The following is a 21111-nucleotide window of genomic DNA, read 5'->3' as shown; positions in this document are numbered from 1 at the left end:
GCCAGCCTAGCTTCTCCCCACTCATCCCAAGGTTCCTTAAGATCAACATGGCATTACCAGGACCCAGCCCAGTGCCAGACACATGGTAAGTCACTTAGCAAATGTTTCCCAGATGAACAAATGATTGAATGATAAATGAATTTGTGTTTGGAGTATATTTAGACCTCTTCCCCAAGTTTAATAAAAATATTTATGGTGTTGGCTTTAAGACATTGAGTTACCTGCCTATCTGCAGTACCAGATGGAAAGGTTAAGGGGAAGGATTTCAACAACCACACTTGGTTGCAGTTTACATTGCTGCTTCTCTTTGTTTCTGAGCTTTTTTTTCCCCTCTTTCATTAATGGAAAATGAATGAGTGAAATTTAAAAGTGATCAGTGGAATTTCTCAGGCATGTTCCTTTCCTTGTTTTCATGCCATTTGAAGCTATTATGGTTGAAGCTTGGTCTGAGTAAACATTTTCTCACCCCCCATAGGCTCCCCTGCTACTATGAATTGCACTTCAGTTAACTACTTCCATTGATTAAAAAACAGACTCCTATAGGAGTCCCAGGACAGGGGAGGAATAAATCCTGGCCTGGTGGTGGGACAGGCCAGACCTGGGAGAATGGGCTAGGTATGTAGATCCACTGAGGCTAGGCATGGAGTCTGGTAAGGGCTCAGCAGAAGGCAGTTGGTTAAGGTCTAGGCCAAGATGAGCAGATGTGAGCAGGTAGAAGGACTACATGCTCAGGAGATATGAGGTGTTGGGCAAGTTATCAAGATGGGCATTCAGTCACAGGAGAACAATTCTAGACACTGGGTCAAAATGATCCTGTTATTAATAAAACCAGCAGGAAGATGGGGGTTTGGAATCTATCAACATTCCAGAAGTTACACAAATGGGGATTACGGAGAATACTGAAATTGTTATAGATTATCAGCTAAAAATAATGAAAATGGGAAGGATGCTGTGGAATCTGCAGTAGGTAGGGATTGAAATAAGGTTGAATTTTCTGGAAGCTAGAGAAAGTCCAATTATTCCTCTTTGTATTTGTGTGACTTCCCTCTTAGCATCCTCAACTCCCTTGAACTTATCCTAGAAGCTGATGCATCGACACTGCCACAGGCTCTGGAGTCCAGCCGCCCTGGCCCAATGACTGGAGCTGCCACTTAGTAGCTGCCACCTGGTAGCTGCATGCCCCAGTGTCCTCATTCATCAAATAGGGATAATAATTGCATGTATGTCTTAGGATATTGTGAGGATTAAATTAGAAAATGCACATAAAGTGATTAGGAGCCTACCTGGCGTAAGGTCACCACTGTTAGCTATTACTGATGATATTTGATTGTTGTTTCAAGGGTTAATTGAAATAGTGTATGTGTGGCGTATCTAGTACATTTTAGTTTCACTTCTGCCTTTTTGTAACAAAGCCAACCAGAATATAAACAAGATTTATAGTGCAAATGGAGATCATGTTCCCCAGACCCCGCTGCACCCTCAGAGAGGGGCCCCCAGGATCTCCAGTCTTCCCCACCCTTCTAGGTCCACTTATCTGCTGCCAGTTAGGTGCGGTGCAAGTCCGGGAACCTTCTTCAAAGGCTGGCTGAGCTGAGTGAGGGCTCTGACCTCGGTGAAAGAGCACTTTCCAGGAGCCAAGAAAGAAAGGAGCTGCACTTGCCTGTTGGGCCACAGTGGCTCCTGTCTGGGCACCCACACAAAGAGCTGGTCTGTGGTCTCACCTACAAGGGTCATGTTGTTCCCTTCCAGAGAACAAACAGAAAATATTAAACCTGCTGAGGCTGGAACTTGTCACTGAGGTTAGAAGCTTACGGGTCACCTTAGAAACCAGCTCTTCAAAGGTTACTCCTCCAGGAAGAGGGTGCATTAAGGAGCCTTTCCCCTAACAGAAATAGTAACAGCAGAAAACTTGCCCCCTTCTCTGGGATGGCCAATGTTACCACCCAGGTAATACGCTGGTATCCTCACTCGCCCTGACGGGCCACAGCCTGCATTTCCTGTGTGTGGGAAGCAGCAGAATAGACTGGCTTGGACAGTTGAGCAAATCCCAGCTTTGCTCACTTAATGTCTCAGCCTCCATTTCCTCATCTGTGAAATGGAGATAATAATTAGCTGGGGTTTTGTGCAGATTAAAGAGATAATTCTGTATTAGGAAACCTCCTAGCCTAAAAGAAGGGGCTTAATAAATCTCCTCTTCCTCATAAGAAGTGTCCTAACTGTTCTTCTGCTCCTGTTGTCTCTTTCCTAACTACCACACACTGTTGTTAGAGTGGTTTTTATACAACAACACATGTGACTCCTGAGCCCAGAAACTTTTTGTTTTATTGATAAAGTTTAAGCAGTTTATCCTGAGGCTGCCCACCACAATCTGATGTCTATCCCAAACCTTTCAAGCACTCCCTTGCTATTGAGCTGATGCACTTACTGCTCCCCACACATCCCATGTGCCTTCCCACCTTGGGGGCTGCCTTCAGCCACCGCAATCGGTACTATTTATTGAACACCTACCAAGTGCCAGGCGCTGTGCAAAATTGGTTCATGTGCAATATTTCCTTTAATCCTCATTACAACCTCTCAGGAAGATGCTATTATCTTCATTAAGTGGGTGAAGAAATTGTGGTTTTTATCAGTTATATAGCTTGCCCCAAGGTCATGACCCTAGGAAGCAGTGGAACAGGGATTCCACCCAGGTTCTTAATGCAAAGCCTGTGGTTTTGAAAAGCTACCTTCCACCAAACCGAACTCCAGGAGGCAGTTCAAAACAGTCTCCTGCATGAGTACGCCAGCCTTGGGTAAGTACCGTGTAACATCTTCTGTATTACCCTTGAGCTATGTACCCTTGAACTGACTGAGCAAATGACCATTTTAATGATTGCTATTTGTATGTGCTGCTTCTTTCTTCGCAGCCAGATCCTATTCTCAAAGACATCAGTGGTAGATTATATTTCCAGTGCCCAGCAAAGCATCCTCTCCACAGGTGCTCAGTGTCTATTTCATGATGCTAAGGATGAAATCACATGCCTCCAGGACTAAGGCCATATTTTTCCTTTACCTCTTCTAGACACTAATAATCATGGTGACTACTTCCTGGGATTCAGAACATAACTTTAGCAAGCACTTCCTTCCAGTGCCCAGCTTCCTTCTCTGTAGAAAAAGAAGATGCAAGTTTATGTCTTGACGCTCCTTCCCTGCTCCAAAATTAAGCATTATTTAAAGAAAAATCCTAGTTAGATTACGTGAGTGAGAGACTCTACAGTTTTTGAAGCACTCCCATACACAGTATGTCATCTGTTTCTCAACAGCCCTGGGAGACTCGCAGGGAAGATGAAATATCCCTGATGTAGTGGCAGGAAACTATGACTCAGAGAAGCTAAGTGACTTGTCTGAAGCCACACAGCTTGTGAGTGGGGAAATGAAGACTTGAATCCACTTTCTTTTATTTATTTATTTATTTTGAGATGGAGTCCTGCTCTGTCGCCCAGGCTGGAGTGCTGTGACATGATCTCAGCTCACTGTCACCTCTGTCTCCTGGGTTCAAGTGATTCTCCTGCCTCAGCCTCCGAGCAGCTGGAATTACAGGCACCCACCACAGCCAGCTAATTTTTGTATTTTTAGTAGAGACTGAAAATACAAATTTTTTGTGTGTTTTTATAAAAATAAAAACAGCCTCGCCATGTTGGCCAGGCTGGTCTTGAACTCCTGACCTTAAGTGATCCATCCACCTTGGCCTCCCAAAGTGCTGGGATTACGGGTGTGAGCCAGCAGGCCAAGACTGAATCCACTTTCTCTGATTACTTTACACAACACTAGGTAGGAATATTAGGGACATTCTTATTGCTGTCATAGAAATAGGCCAGAACAAACATCTAAATGTTTTTCCTTAGACTGCTGGGTGCTCTTTCGGATTTAAGTTAAGTGAGCTTAGTTTTTCTAGGGGTTTCCCTGGTGATCTTCTGGAAATTATTTGAAAATAGCCATGTTGGTAATTTCCTAATCATGTGGCTTGTTCATTGTGAAAATGTTCAGTCATTGTTGTTGCTTATTCATTGGACTGTCTGGGCAGAGCTAAGGAGGTATGAGGCCCTGGGTTTATGTGGGGTAATTATTACATGGAGGATTATATAGGGTAGCTCTGACTCTGTTTTCCTCAGGGTTCATTCAGAGGAGAGAGTAATGAAGACCAGAGATCCTCACACTTTTGCAAAGAGGGGATTGTTCTGTCTTAATAAAAATGTTCAGAGAACTAGCATAAAGATCAGGCAAATGTCCTGTGAGTCACCTCCCAATGTGCATAGCTGAATGTACTTTTTTTTTTTTCTGAAAAAAGGAACAGAAAAAAAACTAGGTATATCACATTTAAATAAAATAAAGCATATTTCATTTAACTTTTTAAAAGCAAACTATGGGGAAACTATAGACTATTAACTCAATTGAATCCCATCAGTATGCATTGAAATTAAATATATAGAAATATTGTAGAGTAAAGCACTATTATCTAAAATGCTTTTAATGCTTTATTTGTTCTAATACAGAGCTTTCTACCTATTTTCATATCATAGCATACTTAGAAAATGATAGTGTTTGCAGGGCACAAAAGGTATCCTAAAAGCCAAGAGAACAGGTATATTGCTAGCTTGTCATCATTTCCTGGGGTACCACTGGGAAGTTGTGACCTGTAGACTTAAAGAAATAAGTTGGGGGGCTCCTGGGGATACCATGGCTTTCCAGTCTGTCTTTCATGACTGCACTGTGTTCTACCCAGTGGGAACCCTGAGAACATGAAACACATACTTGTCCCAATCACATAATCTTCACGCTGCACCTGAGCTGTAGAAAGAATCTGTTTCCCTGATCTGTGTTCTAGATTTCATAGAGGCCCCGGCCTTTGACCAGCAAAGGAAAAGTTTTGAAGCCAGCAAGTTCTGAGATGAGATGCCTAGTGCTGCCCTTGCCCATTTTCAGCTGAAAGTGAAGGTTTATTGTACCCAGTATATGCTGCAGATAAATTAATTTGATAGTCATAAATGAAATATTGTCCCAACAGGAAAGCTGAGTCATGTCTAAAAGGATTATGCATGGTGAATTAGCCATTAACAAAGAATCATTGCCATTATTGAATCATTTATGTCATAGTTATTGAACAGGAAGGCCTGTACGGTTAGAAGAAGCAGCTTAAATGTTGTTGTTTTTATAACTGGAAAATTTTAAAAACAACAACTTGGGCTTTTCCCCTCTCCCTCTCTCTTTCCTGACCCCTCTCCCAACTCCGGCTCCAAAACAAGACAGGAAAGTTGGGCAAAAGCTCCTGTCTGCATCTCCTGGTTCAGGTAACATATGTTGATTCTCTACAGGATTATGACTTTTATTTAGGGTGATGTTACAGAATGTGAGGAAGAAAGTGAAACCTTTGTTTATTCAAAGAGGATATTCTTTGAGAAACACTGGCATAAAAGAAATTCTTGCAGGTGACTGTCTTTTAAAAAAGTTTCAAAATATTTATTTTGATATAACCCAAGTCTTTCATTGTATTATTGTTTTATTAAATGCAGAGATAGGTTGAGACCAAACCTGGAGTTGTTTTTTTTTTGTTGTTGTTGTTTGTGTTTTTTTTTTTTACAGCCCCCATTACTCTAAACTCAGTTTAAATGAGCATGTTTTAAATCAGCATAGTGGGTTGTAGAGGGTGTGGGTGTGTGTGTGATTTTTGCTTTAAGGAACTAGATGTAGACAATATAATTAAGGGTGAAAGAAACATAAGTTCTTCATTACTTTAAATTTCCCCATTCACTAATCAATAATATAAAAATTTCTCCCACCTTGTGTTTTTGCTCATCAGTTTCTAACTGAGATTGTAAGGAGTCAGTGATACTGTTGGTATCCTACCCCTCTGTTGTGACAAGTTTATAGCATGAAAAGAGAATGGTTTCCTGGAAATGACTTTGTAATTACTTTGCAAAGAAGGGTCCCCCACTCTAGTACACTACTTTTGTTATTGCCAATGATGATTTCTTCTCATCCATTATTGATATTTTTTTTTCTTTTTTGAGACAGGGTCTTGCTTTGTCACCCAGGCTGGAGTACAGGGGCACGATCATGGCTCTCTGCAACTTCCATCTCCAGGTTCGAGGGATTCTCTCACCTCAGCCTCCCAAGTAGCTGGGACTATAGGCAAGCTCCACTACACCCAGCTGATTTTTAAAAAACTTTTTGTAGACATAGGAGTCTCACTGTGTTGCCCTTGCTGGTCTCCAACTCCTGGGCTCAAGCAATCCTCCTTCCTTAGCTTCCCAAAATGTTGGGATTATGGGCATGACCCACTGTGTCCAACCTATTATCAATGTTTTTCAAAACAGGTTTCAAGCTATCTTCAGGCCATGACTAAACTACTTAGAAAATTTCAGTTGGGCTTAATATATTCTGTAAGGGACTTATCTACATTTACAGGTCATTTACATTTATTGAAAACACATCCTGTTACAATAGACATCTTGATAAAATAAGGGTGTTACTGGTTACCGTACCCATGGTTTTGCACAGTCAAACCATCTTTGGTGAGCTTCTTTGTTTTGTTTCTCTCCCTTGTTGGTGCCATGGTGTTTTCTTTATTTTCAGGTCCTCCGAGCTCAATTTTCTCTTTAAGGCTTTATCTAGACTTTAGCTGAAGATTGCTCCCACAGTATCCATCACAAAATGAAATTTCTCTGTGAAGGCCCTCAGTCTTATCCAGGTGGATAAAGGCTAAGATAGAAATGGAATGCAGGTGGAGTTGCTTGCCCTCAAAGTGATGAGTTTCCATGAAACTCCCAGGAATCAAGCCAGGCTGCTACTGTATCTCTCCCTTGCAAATAGCATGATTGTTTTAATTACAGTCTGTAGCCACGATTTTTATCTGTGTTAGAATATTTGGATGCAAGACTGGAAAACATTATTGCTGTTAATGCCTTTGCACCTTCTTATATAACTTGCTATAGTGTGGAAGGGAACATTTACTCAAAGAGCCTATCCAGATGGAGCCAAAGGGGTTAGTTAGGGTTTTTTTGGGCACTTTGGGTTATAAGGAACAGGACTCATTCAAGGTACTATGAATTCAACTTGCTGGGCTTTATTACCAGGATGCATGCAAACTGCAGCTAGTCTGAAAGACCAGAAGCAAGATAACTGGAGGGTATAAACTGAAAATTCTAAGCTCCCCCAACTGATTGATTGGACCCCTTCTGCCAGCCAAGGGGATTCCAAAGTAAACCTGAAAAACTAGTTCAGGCCGCGATGAGAAAGGGGGGTCGGACATGCCTCATTATACTCTCCTTCCTTTGGAATTCAGGCACAACTGACCAGTATTAATATTAAAACAGAGATCTTAAGACTGACAAAACAGACTTGCTTTGTTTGTTTGTTCGTTTGTTTGTTTTGAGACAGGGTCTCACTCTGTCACCCAGGTTGGAGTGCAGTGGTGGGGCTACTGCTTACTGCAGCCTCGATCTCTCCTGGCCTCAAAAAATCCTCCCACCTTAGCCTCCTTAGTAGCTAGGGCTATAGGTGCACAACACCACACCTGGCTAATTTTTAAATTTTTTTGTAGAGACAGGATCTCACTGTGTTGCCCGAGCTGGTCTCCTGGGCTCAAACAATCTTCCTGCTTCAGCCTCCCAAAATGCTGGGATTACAGGCATGAGCCACTATGCCTGCTCCAAAACAGACTCTTTGTAGCAGTAAGGTGCCAAATTCCAACCTGACTCTAGTATAGCATCACATGACAGAGAGCAGACTCTGAAAAAATTATTTTACCCCAAAATTTATTTCTTTAGCATGTTTTAAAATGGTCCTGGAAAGCTATCTCTTATGGAGGAAATGTACATTTTGTAGAAAGTCTTCCCTTTTCAGGTCTTTTTCTGATCCTGAAGAGATTAGCTCAGAGCTTAGCACCTTGTAAAGGTCTGAAGAGAAAACATTTGCTATCTCTTGCCTCTCAGAGTGGCCACCTATGAGACATCATCTAAATAATAAGAATTTTGGTCTCCATAACCCCTTATCTTAACCCAACCACTTCTTTCTAACGATTAGAAGTCTTTAGATCATAACTTTCAATCGCCATTAAGAAAATCCTTGAGTCCACCAAAGACCCAGAAGCCCCCACTTTGAGTGGTTCCTCCTGTCCAGACCAAGTTGATATATACCTTACATGTGTTGATTGATGTCTTATGTCCCCGTAAAACATATAAAACCAAGCTGTAACCCAGCCACCATGGGCACATGTTCTCTGGACCTCTTGAGACTGCTTCAGGCCTTGAACACTCATATTTGGCTCAGAATAAACCTCTTTAAATATTTTACAGAGCTTGACTCTTTTTTTGCCAACAAGGGAAGTGGCTCATCTTTTCATCCTAGGCCACGTTTTAGCCTTGTGTGTTTGCACTAATCAAAGTCCCTGGTGAAAGGCTGCACAAGGCAGCCTTATTCTGTATCATCTTGCATTCACCTCTTCAGGCCCCCAGGCTAATATTATGGCAAGGGTTACTGATTCTGATTTTTGCCAGTGACCTTTACAGAAAGCAGCAGGAGCTGATTGGTTACGTGGCTTCATCATTTACAAACTCTTATAGTAGGATCTTTAATGTTTCATTGATCCTATAGTATTAAAAACTGCAATTACTTTTGCACCAAGCTAGTGGTTCATTATTTGATTATAATACATGTACATTGTAAAAATTATAAAAGTACAATGTTGTATAGTGTATAGTTCCAATAGTATAGAAATTACTTTACAAAATATAGTTCTTTTTTTTTTTAAAAAAATTCTTTTTCAGAGACAGGGTCTCACTCTGTCTCCCAGGCTGAAGTGCAGGGTGTGGTCTTAACTCACTGCACCCTCTACCTCCTGGGCTCAAGTGATCCTCCTGCCTCAGTCTCCCAAGTAGCTGGAACTACAGGCATGCACCACTACACCTTGCTTAATTTTTAATATTTTTTTTGTAGAGACAAGGTCTTAATTATTGCCCAGGCTGTCTCAGACTCCTGGGCTCAAGTGGTCTTCCCACCTTGGCCTCCCAAAGTCCTGGGATTACAGTCCACTGTACCTGGCCTAAAAATATATTTCAAATAATAAAAAATGTTTCTGATTTCTGCCATATCAATCTCATTCCCAAGAGGTAACCATTATTAAGTTTAATATGCATCTTTCCTGGCATTTCCTTTGTTAATATAAGCACAGAGTGGCTGGTCTCCTGGGCTTTTTTCTTTGTCTTGCTTGTATGTAGCTGAAGGCAACACCATGGGTACTTAGAGATTTAATGAATACTCAGTGGAAGGCCCATGAGGCGGCTCACACCTGTAATCCCAGTGCTTTGGGAGGCCAAAGTGGGAGGATCCCTTGAGCCCAGGAGTTGTAGACCAGCCTGGACAACGTAATGAGACCCCCATATTTCTATAAAAAAATTTAAAAATTAACCTCAAGACTCAGACCTTAGTTATAGATTAAAAGAAGTTAATCACCTATGTCTTTAGATGAATGCACACTTACACGTAGACATGTAGCTTAGAAGGTATATAAGCTCTGGAAAACTGTAATTTTGAGTTGGTCTGGTGATAATTTCCAGGCCTTCTCCCTGTAACCGGTTGCAGAAATAAAAACTCTCTTCCTCCCCAGTTCATTTACATCTCGTTATTAGGCCATGAGAAATAGCAGCCCGACCCTCAGTTTGTTCCGGAAACAATCATGCCACTGCATTCCAGCATGGGCAACAGAGCAGGATCCCATCTATCTATCTATCTATCTATCTATCTATCTATCTATCTATCTATCTATTTTTTTGAGATGGAGTCTCACTCTCTTGCCCGGGCTGGAGTACAATGGCGTGATCTCGGCTTCACTGCAACCTCCGCCTCCCGGGTTCAAGCAATTCTCCTGCCTCAGCCTCCTGAGTAGCTGGGACAACAGGCGCCCGCCACTACGCCTAGCTAATTTTTTGTATTTTTAGTAGAGATGGGCTTTCACCATGTTGGCTAGGCTGGTCTCGAACTCTTGACCTCGTGATTTGCCCGCCTGGGCCTCCCAAAGTGCTGGGATTACAGGCCTGAGCCACCGCACCTGGTGCATATATATATATATATATTCTTTTTTTTTTAAAGAGCATATTCAGAGAATACTTGATAAAAATCGTAAAATCAATTTGATTCATTTTGACACTGTAAACTTCCTGACTTGAGATAAACTAGTTATTAAACATCAAGTGCCTGCAACTGGAGTAAGGAATGTGATTCAGTGTGTAAGAATATATACCAGTTTGTAGCATTGATGAACTCCGTATACCAGAGGGAAAAAATGAACTTCAAAAAAAAATTTCTAAAATGTAAACACCAGGTCCCTCTCCAAGGAAGTGTGTTTTTGAGGGAGCCTCTCATTTAGATATGGACTCTTAGCTAGCATGTTGCAACCTAGCAACAAGATTTCTAACCTGTGGTTATCTGTTGTGAAGTAGCAGCGTTAGTATAACCACGGTAACTGTCTGTTTGCTTGATGGCATGAGCTCTCTTTGAGTAAAAAAAGCCCAAAATAAAAGGTTGGAGGTAATTATATATTTTTTGTTTTCTCATCATAAATGTATTGAATGTAAATTTGAGATATTTTTGAAAACACAGAAGACCATAAAATAGCAGAATTGTCATCTCACCTACTAATGTTAATATTCATATTTAGTTTTGTATTCTTTAAAATTAATACATGTATTATAATTTGTAATATAGGCTATATTATACTTTTTTAGACAAATTGGGATCATACAGAATAGTAATTAGTTTTGTGCTATTTTTCATATGCTAGGTGCATTTCACCATGTCATGAAATAATTATTTGAGGATATGATTTTAAATGTCTACATATTATATCAATGTACTGTAATTTATTTAGACATTGTAGGTCATTACCTAAATGTAATTTTGAATTCAGAATTATTTCTATTTCATATTATTTCATTGCCAAGTTGTTCTTCAGCTTATAGATGCTCTCAATTATTTGCAGTTGAACTACGTAAGAGGATACATGAATTAGAAGAAGGGTTGACATCTCAGGACAGTGAGTGGCTTCTGCAAATGTGGCCTTCCTGAGAGAAGGGATCTGAGGGGTATTGCCCCCAGGTATCCAGGAGGGGATTGATATAGCTAATCTCTTAGAAACAGAGGTGGGCTTCATAGCGATGAACTCTTCCTACCACACCAAAAAGGCCCCTCCTTCCTACCTCTCAAGGTTGACCTTGGCTGGCCTTGACCTTTGAATTTTAGGTTTTCAGACCCGCCTCTACAGCCAAGATTAGAATCAATATAACTTCCTGTTGCACACAGAAGCAGCTGTAAATCTAAGAAAATAGCATCCACTTTCCTATTACGGGACTTGAGGGGAAATTAAATTAAGCCCCCGCCTTTTGAGGGGCTTCTTTGAGGAATTAGATCACACAAGGCTTGGCGTAATTTTTTAATAACTTCAGTACCATTGTCCTCACTGGTCCGTATCAGAGCAGATTTGAGTCCTGCACAAAGTCTGAAAGCAGCAAGCTTGTTTGTGGGGAAAGAATGAGCCAACACACTGCTGGGGTTTCAAGGCCAGCTTCCTAGGTATGCTTGTACACAGGAACCTGCACTTAGAAAAGCGCTGGGCTTGGCTTAATATTCTACTGCTGCTGCCTTGAAATTCTGAAGAATTTTTTAATAAGGGGACCTGAATATTCTTTTTGCACTGGGCCCCACAGATTATGTAGTTGGTCCTGATTAGGGTGTAGAGCAAGGTATTGCAGTAATAAAGTATTTGAATCATTCCTTCCTCAGACCACCCCCCCACCCAGGAGAAGGAAAAATCCATTCCAACTGTTCTCACTTTATGCAGGAGCAGGTGCTTGTGACTTTAAGAGATGGGCTTGCAGGGGAAATGGAACAGCTCCTGGAAGACATGGCCTTTTGAGGGTGCTTAGGAGATTTGAGCAGCACATACTAATTGGATACAGATAAAATGCTCTTCAGATTTTAGTTTTCTGCTCTGTTTGTTTAGTTATAACCCAGCCTGTGTTTTATCTTTTGAGGTGGAAAATATGAAAGTCACGGTTTCTCTCTCTCTTGTTGAGCATTTACTTTGTGAGTACTTATATGAGCATGTATATCAAAGACCCTGTGATCCAGAATACTGCTTAAAATTCTACAGAGTGGGCGCTCCACCTCTCTTAGCTTTGTCATTCTTCCCCCTTTAGCTCACTCCCCTCTTTGTAAGAAATGAGGCAGGGGTCTCTCGGGGATCACCTAATACACTAGTTCATATTCCCAGCACTTTTTAACCAGTTCCCCTTGGGATAAACATACAACAAAACCCTCATGCCTCCTTCATTCACATTTGTTGAGTTTTATGTTAGTTTGTTGAGTTTTATATTGGTTTGCATTGTGAAAAGAGTCATTTTTTCCCAAATGAAAGTTATAGAATTGCGTGTGCTCTGTAAAGCTATATAAATGATTCTAAGAAACACAGTCCCAAGAACATGACTGTCCTAGAGCCTCTCCTCCCCTAATTTAATACTGTTTAAAGCAGGGGTTCCTAACTGTCAGGCTGCAGACAAGTACCTGTCAGTCCGTGGCCTGTTAGGAACTGGGCTGCACAGCAGGAGGTGAGTGGCAGGTGAGGGAGCATTTGAGCTCCACCTCGTTTCAAATCAACTGCAGCATTAGGTTCTTACAGGCACGAGAACCCTATTGCGAACTGCACATGCAAGGGATCTAGGTTGCAAGCTCCTTAAGAATCTAATGCCTGATGATCTGAGGTGGAACAGTTTCATCCTCAAACCATCCCCCGACCACCCCACCCCCACCTCTGGTCCATGGAAAAATTGTCTTCCATGAAACCAGTCCCTGGTGCCAAAAGGTTGGGGACTGCTGACTTAAAGTACCAAATTTTAAACTGTTAACCAGTCTGCCTCCAGCTAAGAACAGATATTGAGATTAAGCATTTAGGAACCTAGAACAATTGTCTGTTAAATTTAATCAAAAAATTGGAAGCTTGTATTTTTTATGTCTTTTTTTTTTTAGTATTCCATATGCATCATATTTTTACAAAAGTGTCAGTCTATAACAGATTGAAAACTAAAAAACAAAGAAAAACTGATTTTTTTCAGCCCCATCCCCCAGTTGGCAAAACTGATTCTTAGCCACAATGTTTGAGAAGCACTCTCCTAATTAAGAGTCAACAGTGTATTTCTTAGACTTCTTAATTCATCTTTTGACAAACAATGATGAATTGGTGTGTGTGTGTGTGTGTGTGTGTGTGTGTGTGTGTGTGTGTGTGTGTGAGAGAGAGAGAGAGAGAGAGATAAGGCTGGTTCCTTCCCCGCAGGTAACGGTGTCATCCTTGAAGGCAGCCATGATACAGGGGCAATTAGAATGGGGTTATGAGAAGCAGCTATTGAAATTGAGAGGAAAGAGTTGTGGATGGCCGTTTAAAACAATAACATTCCATAGTAGGCTTGTTGAGAACCATTTTTATCTAGAGATGCTGCAGAGTGGAAGAATGTATGATACTTATGAAAACAAAATTGCTCCCACCATTCGACACTGAAGGTAGTATCCAAGTATTGGGATTGGTTACATGTCTATCCATGCCCTTCTAATCTCTTTCCCCTATTGCCAATAATACCTGCGCCTGAGAATAATATAATACTCTTTGAGGTCACGGAACAGAACAATACGTTGTACCCATCTCCTGTCCCAGCCACCTTCCCTGACAAACCTCCCACATCCCCCACCTCCTTACCCATAGAACAGCCACCACCTGTATTCCCCTTTCATACATAATGTGGCTGGCCAACATTAGCTCACATGTACCTTCACATTGGCTATGGTGCCTCTAGGAACTCTGGCGCATTTATAGTTATGGAGCTGACCCTCACCTGGCCATTTCAGCATTCTTCACACCTGCACACAGAACCATTTTCCTAATCCCTCCCTTGGTCCCCTGGCCAGTATGGTGTGCAAACCGTATTTACCAGTCTGTGTATTGGGCACAAGGGTTTCAATTGGTTCATTAAATCTTTGAATTTTCTTGTTTATTGACAGTTGCCAAAGTAGGAGAATAGAGACTTGTCTTTTCCCTGAATATTTCTGCTTTTGATCTAACTTAATTCCAGATAAATTTCAATACTGATTAAAAAGTAACAAATTACTTCTGAAATTGGAGAAATTGATTTCCCAAGGTAAGCAGTTTCAGATATGAGTTTGGTTTGCATTATTACCTCACAGTCTTTGAAATGGGATTTTTAGCTGCCTTCTCAAGTCTTTGTCTCCTTTGTAAGATTCTTAGACAATTTTAATTATTTAAGGCAGATTTGCTAGAACTTATAATATTGGAAACTATGGTACAAAGATGAATTAGTTCTTAAAATAATTTTTGGTTTCTCCCAATGTTCATCAAATTGAGAATTTTGTGGTCCACATTATAAATATTCAGCATAATGTGCTGAACATTATTGTAGGCTTTGAGACTCCCAAGATAAATAAGGCAGTGCTTGTCCTCAAATTGCCCAGGGTCTGGTGGGAGGAAACCATACTTTTTTATTTTTGAAGTAGGAAACAATGTAGTAATTACCTTAGTGTAATATAAGTCAAGATGGTTGGCAGAACCCAAAAAAGCTAACAGTTAATTGCCAGGAGATTTGGGGGGCTTGAGTGTTGAGAGCATTGGTTGGGAGCGTGCCGGAGAAAACAGGGACACATGCATTAGGTGAACTTGACCTGGATATTGAGGGAAATAGAAGTTTGCCAGGATGAGAAACACTTGTGCAAAGCCTTGGAGGCTTTAAAAAGTAACAAGCAGACAAACAATGCTCATTAAAGAAGTGTAAAAGTTATGGTATGGCTAGGAGTTTGTAGGTATGTCAGCAGCTGCTTCTGAATGTTTCCATTTAATTACTTTCTGCCCAGTATCATGTAAGTGTTAAGACTTCTAGAGAATGTATCACTTACATCTAAGGAGCAGCAGCCAGAAGAACAGGTGGCAGCAGGTGGCCTACAGAAACCTACCATCTTCGCAGATAGTAAGCCAGGCATGGAAGTGATGCGCTGGAGAGGAAGTACTGAGCCAAAAGTCTTGCATGTGTATAGAAGATATATAAAGAAGTAAATCCAAGGATACTGCATCTCTGGCTTTAGGGAGATCAGTGAATATTTGCTGAAATGAATGGAAATCCAGTATGTATATAAATGGAAGCTTCTAGATGGTGAACTCTGAATGTCTAACGGGACCTCTTAGCAAATGTCACCACAATGGGAAAGGCAAATAACTCACAAAAAAGGAAATTGGAATGGCCAATAAACAAGAAAATTAATTAATAATCAGAGGAATGCAAATTTAACTAACAAACAGGTACCATTTCTCACTCTAGAGATTGGTGAAAATAAAAAAAAACCTGGTAATACTAAGTATTGGAGATATTATGGAGAAACAGGTATTCTCACACTTTCTTGAGCACTTTAGAGAGCAATTTTGTAATATCTAATAAGGTTTAGAAATGAACTTACCCTAGGACCTGACAATTCCATTCTAAAGAAATGTGCTTAGGTGCTTAAGGATTTATGCAAACAGAATACGATTACAGTTGCATAATAGAGCAAAAAGTGTGGATAGATCCAATGTCCTTTACTAGGAAAACAGATAAGTTGTAATATATAGTGGAATATTGCACAATATTTTAAAATGAATGAATCAGATTTACAAGTATATTCTGGATAAATTTTACAAACATATTGATTGAAAAAAATAAGCTGCAGTGTACCTTGCAGACAAATTTGTAAAATACTCATCAGTTTTAAATTTTTTATATGAAAAACATATGGCTCAGTAAAAGTATAAGGACCTGGATAGGAAGAATACAAAACAATTTAAGAATGGTTAATGGAGAGAGGGAAATGGGATTAAGGGAGTGCAAAGGGAACCTCACTGTGTCTGTTACCTTTTCTTTCTGTTAAAAAAAATATATAGATCTGAAGCAGGTAAGGCAAAGTGTTAAAAAAGTCAGAGTAGTGGTACATGTATTTTGTAATTTCCTGTACTTTTCTATTGTTTTGAATAATTCATTACACAATAGTGCTTAGTGCATACTAAGCACTTTCTAGGGTAGATACTATTATTTCTTTATCAGGAAGCAGGGGCACAGAGAGATTAAGGGACTGGCTGGTATGTGAGCCAAGGCTGAGCCCACTCCCCTGACCACTCTGCCATGGACTTCCTGGATCTCTGCTTCATTTCGGACCAGCGTCAGGACTAATGGAGTAGGGGAGGCCAGGTGATCTTTAGGATCCTGTCCAGTTTAACTTTAGCCCTGATCATCAGTAGATGGATTGATCATTTCCATGAGCACATTTCTGCATGGCAGCACACTCCTGACATAGCCCGGCCTGCAGAGGGCTGACGGGGGTTTCTCTGCAGCACTGTGGACCTGCCACCTGTACCAGCTCCTAGCTGGGCTGCAGTTGTGCATTGGTGACTGTGCATCACACATCTTCCAGTGCCCACAACCAAATGGGAAGCGAATATGGAACAATTTTGCCAAGTGTTTTCTGAATCTCCTTGAAAACAGCACTTTTACATTATAAGATGCCACTGTACTAATGTAATAGGTAGATGCAGAGAAGAGTTATTTTGAGGGCTGTAATTTGATTTTGTTATCTTAGGCAATCAAGATTGTTTAACACCAGAAATAGCTTACTAGAACAGCTGCTAAAACAGCGCTTTGTGTGGGAAATGAAGAAAAGATTCAGTATTTTGACGGCCATTTCCCAGGTATGAGTAATGAGACTTCTAAGAAAATCCTAATTGTTGCTGCTTTTGCACTGGGGCAGGGGGATTCTCTAGACCAGATTTCCCATCTCCTAGTATTCTACATCGATAGAGGACAAAGGAGGAGTATTTCCTTTTTCCCAGGGTCTTGACTTCATGTACCAACAGAGTTTAGATAGCATGGTGATAATTTATTATTTAGGTTTAAAACACACACACACACACACACACACACATGCACACACCCCTAACTTGTCCATTTATCATGAAACATGTGTTTAGTGCTTACTGGACTCCAAAGTGCAGGGCCTGTGGGTCCAAAATAATCAATTAGACCCTGCCCTCAAGGAACTCTCCGTCTGGAGAGAAGAGGAAAAAATGGGACAAGGCAAAATGTGCAAGTAATCTTAAACAAATGTAATAGGCATTATAGAGGCAGAACTGGGAGGAAGAGTAGAGTAGGAATGAGACGGCATTAAAAGATTAGGAGTTTGCTGCTGTTTGAGGTCAGGGGAGACAAGAGCAGACAGACAAGCACAACATTTTGAGTGCTCAGTGTTATCCAGGCATGAAAGGACTCAGCACTTCTGGGTTAATATGGAAAGAGTCTGTTTCTTGATTTGACTGGCCAACTGCATACCTCAATTCACAATATTACTTTCTGTTTGGATATCCAGTGCCTTAAATGTTCGGGGAATTTTCACAGAAATTCTCTCATTTAAATGTATCTAATGTGAATATCCTGATATTATACTTTCTGTAACTTACTTGAAAATATTTCAGCATGTGCCTGTGCTACGTACATGTATATCTGTTAGTTTTCATCCAAGTCTTAGTGGAAGTTGGTGGCGCCAGTTGTGAATGCAGAGGTAGGGTTGGTGAGCTTGCATCTAATGAGAAACCCTCACTCCAGGGGGCCCTGCTTTAAGCAACTGGGTTTTCTTTATCTCTAATTGACACCAGAGGCTTTGTTAATTAGAATAGTTTATGTTGAGGTTGGATTTTAATTGGGAACATTGTGGTGGTGGAGATATGTGGATTGGGTTAGATCTTTTCAGAGGTCTTCCTTCTTTTGTGTTACAGAGGACAAAAGTTCAGTGAGCCATTAAGGATGATAAAACTGAGGCTCCAGGAGGAAGTGGCAGAGTCAGAATTGAAGCATTCTAGAACCAGGACTGCCCCTGTCCGCTGCTCTGCCCTGCCCAGTCAATTATGCTTGCCCTTGGAAGAGTCTTGGTCTTTGATGATACTCAGAGGCTTATTAAACCATACAGGCCGATTCTTTTTTTCTTTTCTTTTTTTTTTTTCTGATTTTTTGTTTTGTTTGTTTGTTTGTTTGTTTGAGACAGAGTCTTGCTCTGTTGCCCAGGCTGAGGTGTAGTGGCATGATCTCAGCTCACTGCAACCTGCGCCTCCCAGGTTCAAGCAATTCTCCTGCCTCAGCCTCCCTAGAAGCTGGGATTACAGGTGCACACCATTGTGCCTGGCTAATTTTTTTTGGATTTTTAATAGAGAAGGGTTTTCACCATGTTGGCCAGGCTGGTCTTGAACTCCTGGCCTCAAGTGATCCACCCGCCCCAGCCTCCCAAAGTGCTGGGATTGCAGGTATGAGCCACCGCGCCTAGCCCACAGGCTGATTCTTGATTGCAACCCTCTAAACCCAGACTAAAGTTTGTATGCCTTAGAACCAACACATATGACACTTGTAGTAGTTGCAGCATTTTATTTCTTATTTTGATTCAAGATGTGAGAGGTATTACAAACACTCAATTATGAGTGATGCATTTATATGTCCTATTCTTCCATCTGTAGATAAGTGAAAAGTCATTTAAGAAATTAGAGGTCTCTGTAGTAAATCCAAGTCACAGTAAAGCAAACAAAAATGCATATGTGTGTGATATAATGTGGAACTCTATCCTCTTGGAAGACTTTGCAGGCTGTAAGAATTTCATTTTTAATGTATTTCATACAGGCCAGAGCTAACAAGTTAATTTCTACTGAGCAAAAGTTTTTTTGTTTGTTTTTTTCCTGGTATGTTGAGGTCAGCTAATGGTCACTGTGGTTTGGAGTGAATCTAAATGGATTTTTTGCCCTTGGACAAAGACCAAGGACAACTGTAGGACTTCTGCATGGTCTACCTCACTTAGGCTTCTTGATTAATAACTCTGGTTCAGGAAGGCAAGGGCAGTTATGACCACTTTACAACTGAGGAAATCAAAGCAACGAGAAGTTAAATGGCCTGTCCCACTCCACAGAAATGGTTATAACAGAGTCAGAGCCAGAACTGGGCTCTTCCGAACATGAGTTGACTAGATTATAGCTCCTTCCGTGACACCAGGATGCCAGAGCAGTGGGAAGTGAATTTCAGTGGCATTGTGCATATCAGGGTCTTATTTGGTATGGCCAGAACCAAACCTCAAGACATTATTACAAAATAACGCGAGGTACTAGTGGCAACATTTTCAGAATTTGTGCCTCAGATTCAGCAAAACTTCAGGAAAAGCCTGCAATATGGCACTGAGCTTTGCTGCTTTCAGTATCAACAGTTGCAAACAAGGGAGGCTGGGGCCTTTAGCCTCCATCTCCCAGCTTCAAATACCATTAGTTCTATCCCAAAGTCATCCTCTATAAACATGCAATCTAAATAAAGGTAAAATTAGATAAAAGTATCTTAGCAGGTTTTTTTCAGGTGGCCTAATCCCTCATTCCAAACAGCCTATTACCCCTAAGTCTTATTACCTTCAGTCTTCAAAAACAATCCTGGGGTAGTAATAGTGTCTCCATTTGGCAATTGAGAAAAGGGAGATTTTTGGAAATAAAGTGTCTTGGGCTAATATTGTCAGCTGGTCTGAGCTCCTGATTGGTCCTTCTGAGTCCAAGCCCTGCTCTATACTGGGTTCCATGTAGCTTTAGAGTAACTATGGGCATTTACATCATGGGAATCTTTTGGATTCATCTTTCCAATTAAGGGATCTAGTTTATTATACCTTGGAGAACGTATGTGTGTAATCTGTGTTATTTTAAAATACTGTAGAAAATGTTTGGTGTCAATCCCGCTTCAGTGTAGTTAAAAGATGGTTAAAAGAGAAATTTGCACTGATGACAGGCTCCCAGTTTGAAGCTGTCAGAATCCTTGTACTGTCACCACCATACCTGACAAGTTGTCTGGGAACATTGGAAAAAGATTGCTGAGTGAGAAACAGGGTTGTGCGTTCTCCGCATGGCTGGAGTGCCTCAGCCGGGTCATCTGGGCAGACTTCACCTTAGAGGCACCTTCCACCTTTGCTCACTAAGCTGCCTTCTGCTCTTAATTTCCTTTTCCGTGTCAGTTTTCCTCCTAGAAAGAGAAGGTACAGCCTGTTCTTAAGTCAGCATTGGTATACTGGGCATTTGTATTCCTTACAAATAAATTGCTAAATTCTTTTGCTGAACATTCAGGCTTGTCTGGACTTGGACAATGTGAACAAGTTTTCACATGGGCCTGGTAAACCCTGGATAAGTGGATCACTGGGGTTCTTGACTCAAAGAACTAAAACTTTGTGCTAAAAATGCAGACCCTGATCCTCAACCTTATTCCTGCATCATTTCATAGCACAGACCAGGCTCTGGTTAGCCCTGGTTATCGTGACTGATGTCACAAATGGCAGAGGACTCTGCTGTGGAAATGGGAAGATCCCTCTGTTTCCCGGCCCTAGCTCACTTCTAAACACAGTACCAAAGCACTGCCTGACCTTCTCCTCCACTTGATGATAAATGCCCTGGGGATGCTGTCTTCTTCAGTTTTGTGCCCACAGGGTTTGTCTTGCACATAGTAGGAATTTAATTAGTGTTTGCTGAGCTGAATTGTACTAATTTTTTAAACATAAATGGAAAGTGGGGCAGATGAAAATAACATGTGGGGCAGCCTGGCAGACTGAATCAGATGGACATGACTGCTTCTCGTGACCTTGTCAAGTTGTACAACTTGTGTAGAGCCAGCATCATCCTAAAATGAAACTTTTCAAGGTGTGGTTCAGTGGGAGATGGGGTTGTTGGAAGATCTCATGAAAGGGCATGTTCATGCTGCCCCTGGGAATTTGGGAAAGTACTAAGGCAATTCTTACCTGTTTCTCCCCATTTTCCACCCTCAGGCCTGCTGGTGGGTACCCTTGATGTTGTGTTGGACTCCAGCGCCCGGGTCGCTCCTTACCGAATCTTGTACCAGACTCCAGACTCCCTGGTCTACTGGACCATCGCCTGTGGTAAGCAACCACATCCAGAAATACACAAGTTTTAAAAGAAGTGTTAGGGTTAACAACTTTTTATCAGAAGGA

The 21111-nt window shown here is 41.1% G+C and overlaps 1 protein-coding gene across 1 annotated transcript in view; it reads left to right on the top strand.

The window, feature by feature from the left end:
• TBC1D9 (TBC1 domain family member 9) overlaps positions 1 to 21111 on the top strand; it is a 135703-nt gene that overhangs the window by 33735 nt on the left and 80857 nt on the right. The window contains exon 2 of the mRNA XM_003820689.7: positions 20929 to 21039. Coding sequence (XP_003820737.1) covers positions 20929 to 21039 — 111 coding nt within the window. The remainder of the gene's footprint in view (positions 1 to 20928; positions 21040 to 21111) is intronic.

This window comes from Pan paniscus, chromosome 3 (assembly GCF_029289425.2).
Source record: "Pan paniscus chromosome 3, NHGRI_mPanPan1-v2.0_pri, whole genome shotgun sequence".
Taxonomy (NCBI): domain Eukaryota; kingdom Metazoa; phylum Chordata; class Mammalia; order Primates; family Hominidae; genus Pan; species Pan paniscus.
The sequence above is the reverse complement of the archived record's forward strand: the minus strand, read 5'-3'. Positions and strand labels throughout refer to the sequence as shown.